The following is an 11,088-nucleotide window of genomic DNA, read 5'->3' as shown; positions in this document are numbered from 1 at the left end:
CTTTAAGATGAAGAGCCTAATTTAAGCGTATTGTATGCTTTGTCACGTGATGGTGTCGCACACCTAGAATAGATCTAAACAGCTCTCTGATCTAATATGGCTCACAACGGCTATTCTTGGCGTGATACACCTTCACGTGTTTAGTAAGTAGAATCTGGGCTTCAGTCGAGCAGCAGTAGTACAGTGGTGTCTCTTGCCGACATACAAGGAACAGATCTACAAGGCAAGATCCATCTGCTGTTGACAGCAGCTTGTAGATCTGCTCTTAATTAAGTTGTGGGCAAGCAACGCCACTGTAACCTCCAGTGGTGGAAAGTAAATAAGTACAATTGTGAGATTTCTTTTACTTTACTGAAGTATTTTCAGTACTTTTATTTTTACTCCACTAGGCCTACATCTCGGAGGCAAATATTTGACTTTTACTCAACTACAATTATTGGAAAACTAGTTACTTTGTAGACATTTTGATTATTATTACAAAACACATTATTACAATACAGAAAATAGCTGATCTACAAGCTCACAATGACGCATTCAAAAGGTTTTATACATTTGAAAACTTGTGAAATGGCATATTCTGCATAATGAGTACTGTCTACTTGTTTTTTGAGTGGTGCTAGCCACTCTTTGTGTGTCAGTATGTATGTCGTAGGCCTACAGCACCACTCAGTTCAGATGGGTCTGATTTTTGTACTTTAAGTACATTCTGATACCAATACATTGGTACCTTTACTCGAGTAAATGCTAAATTCCGAGTATTATGTCTACATTTGTAGTATTGATACTTTTACTTAAGTAAAACATTTTCAATAAAAACTTCAATTCGATATAATTATTGACTGGCAAAACTCCAACTCCATGAATTTCACCCCCGAAAGCCTTTTCTAAATATGTTAAAATGTGTTTTAATTGAACTGTAAGCCTGCACGGGTCACTTTTTTGGGGCGGAGGAACTCGCTGGAGCTCTTAAGCCTTAAGGCATACTGGCAGCTGGTTAGAATCTGCAGATCCTCCCTCCCCTCTCTGACAGCTACCAAAAGTGATCGCTGCCTTTTAGATGCACTAACGAGCACAGAACACACGAAAGTTCAAACTAAAGGGGGTCGATTAAGAGCTCCTGGGAACTTTGACGTGCAGAAAGACATGCAATGATGGTAGCGGCCAGCAGGGAAATAAACAGAAATGTGAGTAGTACTTCTTCCACCACTGGTGGTGGTTTCTGGTAACGTCAAGACATCGTCAACCGGCGTGGGGTGTCGCACCAGGTCACGTGACCATTCCGAGCCCTGTCTACTCCACTCAGTGCTGCTGCTCTGCTGGCCCGACTGAAGCGTGTTAGCAGGTAATAACGACACACAGGGGGGGATAAAACAACAAAACAAAACAAATGTAATTTGTGTTTGTCTTAACTCGTGCTATTTTATGTTAAAGTTTCACGGAGATTAGTCGACTGTGTTGTGTGATTAAACCGTCGCGTCGTTGTTTTTTTGGTGTGCAAGGACATAAGACTAGGAGAGGGTCTTTTTTTTTTTCTTCAGCAGAGTGTTGTGGTCTGGTTTGTTCCCCCCCGACATAAGTCATGTCTGTCGGTCGGGATGAGGAGGAGGAGGGTGGCTGTTGTTGAGGCCATTTTCAACAGAATATTGACCCAAAAAAAGAAGCTGGTTGGTGTTTTGGCATCTTGTTTTCACCGGGTGGGTAGGAGGTGGGACGACATCACAAACCAACGTGAAAACTCACATTATCATGTTTTTTATATTATCCCCCATGCGTAAAACGAGTTGGCCGCTTATCCAGCTCTAACGTGACAAGATTGAGTTAGCACCGTTAGCTTCATCCTCCTCCAGATTCACCCATCTCACCGCCGCATCGACGGCATTGTGCGTCCGCGTTAGCATGCATCGCTAGCAGGCTTATTATATGTTGACGCCACCCCGACTGACTGTACATTTTCGAGGGCATTGTGTTGTGTGTTCTTGTCGCCGTGTACAGCGGAGGAGGAGGGGGAATTAGCAACATGCTAGCTAAGCTAACGGGCTAATGTTGACGCTACATACATGTCTCGCGCCGTGTAACCTAACCCTACTATGCTATGCGTGTATTAACAACATTAGCCTGCTGCTACTACTACTAGCATGCTGCTGGAGCGTTAGCATCATGCTAATGTTGACGCTAATGCTATAGTAGACGGACGGAGAGGAGGACAAAGAGCTCCCACACAGTCATACAGACACAGTCCCAACAACAACACAGGTATATACACTGAGAAGAACAGCACGGGGATCGCATTTGTTTTATTATGGCTGGATATTGCGCAACTGTGACCAGAACAGTCGCATTGGTTAAAACAAGCGTAAGCGAATAATTAAAGCCCAGGTTTTAGTTGATGGGTTCAAAGCAAACTGTTGGGGCTGTGTTCATCACTCACATACCGCTTATAACGGTTTATATACCCGGACGGACAACCAGAGAGCGACTATTGATTTGAGTACATGTGGGCTGTGGCTGCTGTAGGTTGTTCCCCCTCTCTATTTTACTAACCTGAGTGATTAATAATAATCTTATTGAATACATGAAAGCCACCAGTTTGACTCCTTATCATGGTTTTGTGACATTGACGGGCGTCCATGCACATTTATTTTTTTTGGGGAAAAAAAGGTATGGATGGGCTAAATAATGTCTAGTGTTTTCATCTGAAGCGTTTTTGCTTGGTGTTTTTTTTTTTTGTGCCTTAGCTTTGTTCAGTCCATCAGCCAATGGCAACAGTGTATTAACAAACGTCATTCATCCACTACTGTGAGCTGCATTGCTATTGTTCTGAGGCATTAAAACCAGTGGGTCAGTGGGGATATCTGCACTTAATAACAATAGCTTTTTTCTAGTAATGGCTCCCATCAGCACACTGTGCACATTCCATGTGTAAATACAGGACAATGCATAGATGCCTTTCTAAACGGTATGATACTAGTCAGTGTTCATTTAACTCTTGAGATAGATCTACAAATGGACCTACGAGAGCACAGGTCCATTTGGTTACATTCTGTACAGTCTCAAGTAGGGATGCACTGATGTATTGGCCACATCGCCGTTATTGGCCAATATCTGTATCTGCAAATAAAACTGCCCAGCCGGGGCGCCTGATGGAGGGGGAAAAAGGAACTGGTTGGGAATTGGAATGTTCCTTCCACGCGCTACGTCCAACCAGGGAACCCCCCCTGTCAGGTGAAAAGAAGCGGCTTGGACTCCTCATACATTGAAGGAAGTAGCCTCTCCCCATGTTGGCTTGGCAGAGGGAGTATAGAGCCCAGGATTACATTAGATAATTGACACTGGGTGGAAAAAATGGGTTACAAAATTGTTGGGTAAAAAAGAAAAAAAAGAGAGATGCATTTGTTTCCCTGGCACAAAAGGGGGAAATAAAAAGAACAAAAATGAAAAACATCATATGTATCAGTATCGGGGAAGTATTTATAACTTACATAGGCCTACTGAACAGTTTGAATATGTGCAGTCACTGTGCAGACTACTATGCCTGTCTCAATTACATAATCGTTTAATTGAAATTATTTTAAATCACAATTATTTGTCATTGTTTCCAACTTTCATACATCTTCAAATATTAAAAAGAAACCAAAATAGCTGATCTACAATTAGTACTTTTAAGCGTGTAGATCAGGTATTTCTGCTATTTTTACGGTATAACAAATATACAAAGAAAGTTAGTTGACATAATAATAAATACATATGTCAGTAATTTCTTTGTACATTTAAGTTATTTGTCATATCTGCCCATGCAATTTGTGATTAGCCTACGTCTACTCTTGCACTATAGGGACAAACTGTATTTAGGCAATGTTTTGGTCGATTCCTGAAGGCTTATTGACAAACGTTGCCTAAATAAATAAAGTTGTCTATTGTGCAAGCTGTAGATTCTGTGCGGCTCATTTTATTTAATTCTATACATCTGCTCCCTGCCTACACATCCATCTCTGAGCTCGTCATCAGGTGTGCATAAGACTTTGTAGTTTCCTGTGTTTTCGAAGCCTAAAAGGCAAACGGAAATGCAATTTCTATTCACATGTTCAATGCCAAAAATACAATTAATCTTTAATCACAGTTATTTGTGCAACAATTTAATCGTCAACTTATAATGTGTATTGTGTAATCGTGACAGCCCTACAGACTATCCTAACTCATTACATGTGTGTATTTATGTCCATGACCAGTAAGATAGTAAAGATGCATGGATCTAAAGATTTTCATACTCTGCATAACTTCAGACTACATTGAACTCTCAATAGAGCGTCGCAGTCCCGCCCCTACCATGGCCCAGGAAATGATTCTCCGTTCATTTTCCTCATAGACATTTCAGAAAGTATTTATTTAAAGACGTTTACGTCGCGGACAAAGCCAACTCGAGTCGTGACAAATCATGACAACAAACACAATTTTTTGGGCCGAACAAATAATTAGAAAGAAGAAAAAAACGGCAGGTTACAACACTTTTTTTGTTGTTTTTCTTCTTTGTAATTATTTGTTTGGTCCAAAATATTGTTTGTGTTGTCATGAGTTGTCACGACTCGAGTTGGCTTTGTCCGCGGCGTAACCGTCTTTAAATACATACTTTTTGAAATGTCTATGGGAAAAATGCATTGGGATTCATTTCCTGGGCCATGGTAGGGGGCGGGACTGCGACGCTCTATACTGGAAGAATTATTATAGCCGCTATATTTCACAATCAAACAGTGTGGTATGCTCTTTGAGAGTAAGAAGACACTGGGTCACTCTCCACTTTCTTGACCTAGATTTTCCTTAAAGCGGTTACATCACCAGGCATATAGTATGCATGTACGTACGTGTATGTATGTGTGTGTGAGTGAGTTAGTGGATGAATGAATGAGAGGGCCTCGTAAGGAGGAGTGTAATTTGTTTGCGTAGTTCAGCCTGACTGTGTTTAAGGAGAGATGTGTCGGTCTCTGTTACACACACTGGCCTGTATGTCAGTGGAGGTAATGTGCCAGAACTCCAGATATAAGTGGGACCACTTTAAGGAATTTATCCATGTGTGGACAAGTTATCCATTTGTTTCTGTTAACTCTTCCTCCTGTCATTTCTTGTTTGTCTTTTTCAGATTTTTTTCTATTTTGTACATACAGAGTTTTGTATATACTGTATATGATGAGCTCACTGGGCGGCGAAAAGGCCCGGGGCTCTCGGGAAAAAGCGCTGCCCACTGCCACACACACCTCACAACCACAGAAACAGATACAGGTGAGAAGAACGCAACGAATACACACAAACAGAAATGAGGGATGATGACATGTTCTGATGATAACCTTAACTGTTAGGAGACCATGTGAGGCATGCGTGTAGTAGAAAACGCCTGCTTGTAGAATAAATCTGCCTCATCAGCGCCGGATTGCGCCGCTGGGAGTGCAGAAGGCCTTGGGTGCGCGCCTTGGCTAGCACTTTATAGTTGTTCTTGTTTGCCAGTTGCCACAGCCTGGCAGCCTGGCATTCAAAGCTTTTAAAAAATGGCAGAAATACGTTTGTAGATAGTCTATTTCTGCTATGACAGTGTGTATACTGTATAGGGCTTAAATGGTTACGTTAATTTGACTAAATTAAACGCACTAGTAGAAAACTTTTAGTTGTTCCTCTCACTTTTATTCATTTTCTTTTGCCATCCACTTAGGCTTGTGTATTGTTTTGTATCACAGGCTACTGCCGAGCAGATCCGACTTGCCCAGATGATTTATGACAAGAGCGATGCAGACTTTGAGGACAAAGTCAACCAGGTGAGGAACACTCGACTACATACCAACGTCCTCCCAGGACACAAGGCTTATTGTCTTGATACAAAGCTGAGTCAGGGTGTGGGGCTCTTTGCATGGCTATGTGATGGTATGGGTGAGGCTTTGACTGTGTGTACTGCAGAACACAGAGTTGGAGTTACCTTCCACACTTGATGCTTTAATAGTGGGTCACACATTTTGTTTCCTGACATTTTGTTTCCTGTGTGCGTTTGTGTGCTCTGCTCTCTCGCAGCTGATGGAGGTGACAGGGAAGAACCAGGACGAATGCATGGTAGCGCTCCATGACTGCAATGAGGACGTCAACAGAGCCATCAACTTCCTCCTGGAGAGCACCTCCGACACGGTAAGCCTCCAGAAGCCTCTAGTGTCCAACAATGCTAATGTTTTTCTATCTACAATATGAAGGAGCTTTTATATTATTTAGATGTTCTGAAAACATGTCTTTTGATGGCCAGATAGGGAATAGAAGACGGCTATGATAAGTGAAAATGAAAATCTTTGATACACAGAAAGGAAATTCGATAACTGTATCTGTAAAAAAATAAAAAAAACATCTATTTAATAAAAAAACATCTATTTACCTGTGTGCCGCAATTTGCACAATTCTAGGTTAGGAGCATAGCTGTTGACTTTAACCCATTCTGGGCGGGAACCCCTTTTGGTGTTTTAACTAAGCATTATGTAATACTTTAGCTATTGAAAAATAGCAGATCTACAAGCTCATAGCGCGCCACCGAGTGGCGCGCTACGAGCTTGTAGGTCTGCTATTTTTGAAAAAAAATCGTGACGTCAGGCCTAAATGGGTTAATAATGTAGTACCTGAGGACAGGGAGCATATTCACGTGGTTATAAGTCAAACAGAATGCCTTGACTATCTGCCTATCAAATATAAGGTGTCAAATCGGGTCTCATGATGTAAGCTGATGAAATGTGTTGCATGCCAAAAACTCATAAGCCATATGAACTCCAGACAATGCCCAGAGAATCGGGTCAGCACACTGCCTGGAGTTGCCCTTTCACACATGCGGCATACAACAGGGCAATGTCCATGGAAGATGTGTTCTCACACTGGAAATACTGCGTAGGAATTATTTGACATGCATAAATCCAGCTACGAACAACAAATGCTCATAATCCGGGAGCTTTATTGGCATGAGAAAACGCTAGTTATCTGCCTGTGGATTTACGTCAAGTCGCAAAACCCAGGGGTTTACATTATGTCGCAAAAACCATTTCCAAAGCAATGGTTTTTGCGACATAATGTAAACCCCTGGGTTTACAGATATTCGTGTTGCAGCTCGGCGCAACGAATATGCCCAGTTAAAGCACCATTCTGTTGCAGGTAGTTGCAAGGAGTTGCATGACGAACCATTGGTGTGGTTTGGGCTTAAAATGTTTATAATCAGGGTGCGAAAGGGGAATACAGAAGAAGACTGTTTTATTCATAAAAAATCAAGACATTAACAATATTGAAATTCAACAATCCATCCTGTATATTAGTATACTTGTACTTGCAACTTACTAATAAATAAAATTAAAATTGGAAATATAATTACAGATTGTAATTCTGTGATAAGCCGCAGCTCTAAAGCAAAATACCGTAGTATGATGGATAATAAGCTACTACCCAATCTTCATTTCTGATCGTTGTCCCAGTGCACTGGTCTCGCAGCCGGCTGCATAAAAAAAACTATGTTATTAGTCCAGCCAGAGGACGGCTTGTTATGAACTGTACTAAATGATAAACGTACAGAACAAATTAACTGCTTCAACTGCTTTGACCACTGATGTATGAACTGCTTCACTGCTTTGATCACTGATATAGTGGATATTGATGCTGTAATGTAAGCCCATAACAGGGAGTCTAGTCAGTCTCCCAGGCTTCACCCTTAACCAGAGTGACAATTAAGGGATCAAGTGAAGGATTACATTGTTCATCTGCGTAATGGTTGCACTTGAATTGTCAGTCGACATATTTAGAACCTGACTACCATGCCATGTTGGTAGACTCACTGTGACTTGACAGCATGTCTGCACGAGTGACGAGTCATCTTTTTGAGCGATTGACACATTGGTTGGTTATCGCTGCTACTGCATATCCCGACCGGTGGGCTTGTTTTGTGAGGAGCTTATTTTGGACATCGGTGCTTAGAGCGGGAAGGAAGGGGATCTGATGTGGTGGTTGAGTGGGAAAGGGAATTGGTCAAGTGGAAATGAACACTCCTCTGCCCACTGCAGTTGCAGTGCATTGGATTGGGGTGCGTTGGTGGATGACTGTAGTGTGTAGACTGTCTACTTATGTTGAGTAGACGGTATATACTGAATAATGCATTTTTAAAATGTTATCCAGGCCGCAATTTAGCACAGATCACTCCATGCTATATAAAAGGGGACTTAGTGCTGAAACGGCAGATTAAAGGGCAAATATAAATGGAATGCAATAAATGTGCCATGTCACTCTTGCCCTAGTCTCGCGTAGCCAGCCAGACAATCAGCGATCTCTGTCTACTTAAACGTTTGAACTCTAAATTCAATGAATGCGCTAGTGTGCCGGGGGGGAAAAAAAACTGGTAACAAACATGCTTTGAAAACCAATCCTGATGCCATCCCATATGAAGGACTGGCCTAAAGTCAAGTCATTGCTTCCAGAGTTTTAGCGCCTTAACTGAATTGAGCTGTCGCATCAGTAGGCAGAGATCTCTGATTCCCTGGCTACGTGAGACTTCTCTTGCCCCAGTGCCCCCCAGCACTATGCCAGATAGTGGGAAAATACCAGGGTGTCTTTGTGCTTGTTACTGAAACAAACATCCAGCAAAAACTCGGGTGTTCAGCTTGGATGTCATGTGTCCTGAGGAAGACCAGCCAGCATAGATGGCAAGCAGTGTCTGGACCTTGCCAGCCAGTCTGTTACCCGTTGTTGTTGTTTTTGGCTTCGTGGAAGTCCCAAAATAGCGAGCTGTGCATCGTTTGCCCTGTATAGTCACTGCTGTGGCTGTATGTAATCCCGGTAGCAGCGTAATCTGCAGTGATGGTTGAGAACCACAGAAATGTTTGTTATGCCACAGGCGTATTGAGAACGTCAGTGGGATGGCATGGCTGTAATAGCTGCTTAATTATGATCAACAACGCTGTGGTATTTATGTCACATATTCTTTTCCTTAGCCAAAATTAAAATACATGGAGGTGGTTGAGCATCTGTTGTTACCTCCACCAAGAAGGAGCTAATGTCATCAACCCTTCTGTCTGTCCATCTGTCGTTCTGTCAGCAGGATAGCTATTATCCTGTTATGAACAAATAAAACAAATGACCGATTAACTTTTTCATACTGACTGGCCAAAAGAAGGTGTGGCACTGGATGTGGCCTGTGGCTCTCACAAAAAAATCACATAACCTCCTGAAGTAATGAACATAACCCCACTATACGATGAAAAATGTTTTATCATGGGCCCACGACTCACAAGGAACTGATTATCTGGTCACATGCAGAAACCCCAATTGAAAGGTGCTGTGGCTCAATTATGTGTCTTGTTTTTGAAAACATGTATTTTTTGTCTCTTTTTGACATTTGGAGCAACAGAACAAACCATGCCACCTACATAGATTCAAATCGTTTTCAACTGATGGAGCTTGAATTGAGTTTTTCAGTTTCTAGTGATGTTCACACTTCTCTAATGCACGCTCTCTCTCCATCTTGTCCTTCTCTCCCTCCCTGTTTGCTATTCATCCATTTGATTTCTAGACCTCATGGGAGACAGTTGGGAAGAAGAAGCCCTTGGTGAAGGATGGACCATCGGAGAGCAAGGAGAACAAGGAGAACCGGGAGAAAAAAGGAGAGAGGGAGGGAAGCAAGGCCCGCGGCTCCAACAATCGCAGGGGCAAGGGTCCCAGTCGGAGCCGACCGGGTACGATATGCGCAACCGATAAGCTCTGAATCTGTCAGTGATGCTTCACAGCCATTGTGTCTGGCTGTCTGCCAATCAATATACCTTGTTTGTTGCTCCATTGTAGTTTCTGTTCATGTTTTGATTTGTGTATACTGTACATGTGTACGCTCAGCGCGTCCAGAAGAGAACGGCGTGGAGGTGACACCGGTGGACAGAGGTGCAGAGCGAGGCCGGCGGGGCAGAGGTGGACGAGGTGAGTGGACAGGACATTTAATTCTTATTGTACCCTGTGGGAGAACCAACACTTGAGTTGTGGTTGACTTTGTGTGTGTGTGTGTGTGTGTGTGTGTGTGTGTGTGTGTGTGCGCGCGCGTGTGTGTGTGCGTGTGTGTGTGTGTGTGTGTGTGTGTGTGTGTGTGTGTGTGTGTGTGTTCATTCAGGATCTGGAGGTCGAGGGAGGGGCAGAGCAGCAGCCGGGACCAGGTTCTCTGCCCAGGGAATGGGGTACGTCAGTGGAACAGAAAGACATGCACTCACCACTGATCCATATTCATCTCTGGATTGATGGTGATATAATAAGTTTAAGCCATCATGATGTCATTTTGCAATCTAAAATCCTGAATTGTTGATTTAACTCTGAAAGTATACAAATGTAACCAAATCGACCCGTTAGGGTCCGTCTTCTCCATTTTGATCTATGAAAATGTGGTATTGTAGATTTTTTAACTGTAAAACAATCTCTGTACACTACATCTCATCTCTATCTCCGTTTTGACATTTTCTCCCAGCTTGCTAGCTAACCTGGACCTCGCATGTTAAACACATTTATATTGGAATCCCAACTGCTGACATCCAACATATCACACTTTCTCAGAACGTTACTGACATTGTGCACATGCCTCCCAGCATGTGCACTTAAGCCCCTCCAAATTATCCACAATGCCACAACACGCTTGGTCTTCAACCAACCAACATTTTCACATGTCTCCCCCCTTCTCTGCTCCCTCCATTGGCTCCTAGTTACTGGGCGCACAGAGTACAAAACACTGATGTTGGCCTACAAAGCAACCAAAGGTATGGCATCCCCATACCTTCAAAGCTTGATCCAAACCAGGGAAGCTATGCAGATTCACTCCCAATTTCCTGATGTAATCTCTGAATACTCAGCTCGTCAGACTCCACCTTAGACCACAGCACTTGACCTAGCCTTGACAACCATGCAAAGGTCTTATGCAAAGGTTAAAATGTAAATTTGATCGCATGTTATTTAATATTTACTAGACAGATGCTAGGTTCACTTGTTTACCTGGCATCCTATAGTTTTTCTATAGTTTCAATGTACAGATTACTGATGATGCTTGGACCCTAGAAATCCGACAATGATATT

The 11,088-nt window shown here is 42.6% G+C and overlaps 1 protein-coding gene across 10 annotated transcripts in view; it reads left to right on the top strand.

Annotated features, from left to right (window-relative positions):
- The first annotated feature begins 1,177 nt into the window (after positions 1-1,177).
- The window catches only part of ubap2a (ubiquitin associated protein 2a), a 33,154-nt gene continuing 23,243 nt past the window's right edge, over positions 1,178-11,088 (top strand). For 3 of the 10 annotated variants that reach the window (XM_079510517.1, XM_079510516.1, XM_079510510.1), the window contains exons 1-8: positions 1,180-1,342; positions 5,132-5,271; positions 5,721-5,798; positions 6,049-6,159; positions 9,557-9,719; positions 9,874-9,954; positions 10,142-10,205; positions 10,722-10,775. In XM_079510517.1, the coding sequence (XP_079366643.1) occupies positions 5,176-5,271; positions 5,721-5,798; positions 6,049-6,159; positions 9,557-9,719; positions 9,874-9,954; positions 10,142-10,205; positions 10,722-10,775 (647 nt within the window). In that variant the 5' untranslated portion in view covers positions 1,180-1,342; positions 5,132-5,175. Of the gene's footprint in view, positions 1,343-5,131; positions 5,272-5,720; positions 5,799-6,048; positions 6,160-9,556; positions 9,720-9,873; positions 9,955-10,141; positions 10,206-10,721; positions 10,776-11,088 lie in introns of all 10 variants that reach the window. The other 7 variants (XM_079510514.1, XM_079510513.1, XM_079510515.1 and 4 more) reach the window with 6 other exon arrangements.

Source organism: Electrona antarctica (genome assembly GCF_951216825.1).
Source record: "Electrona antarctica genome assembly, chromosome: 9".
NCBI classification, from domain to species: Eukaryota; Metazoa; Chordata; class Actinopteri; order Myctophiformes; family Myctophidae; genus Electrona; species Electrona antarctica.
The sequence above is the reverse complement of the archived record's forward strand: the minus strand, read 5'-3'. Positions and strand labels throughout refer to the sequence as shown.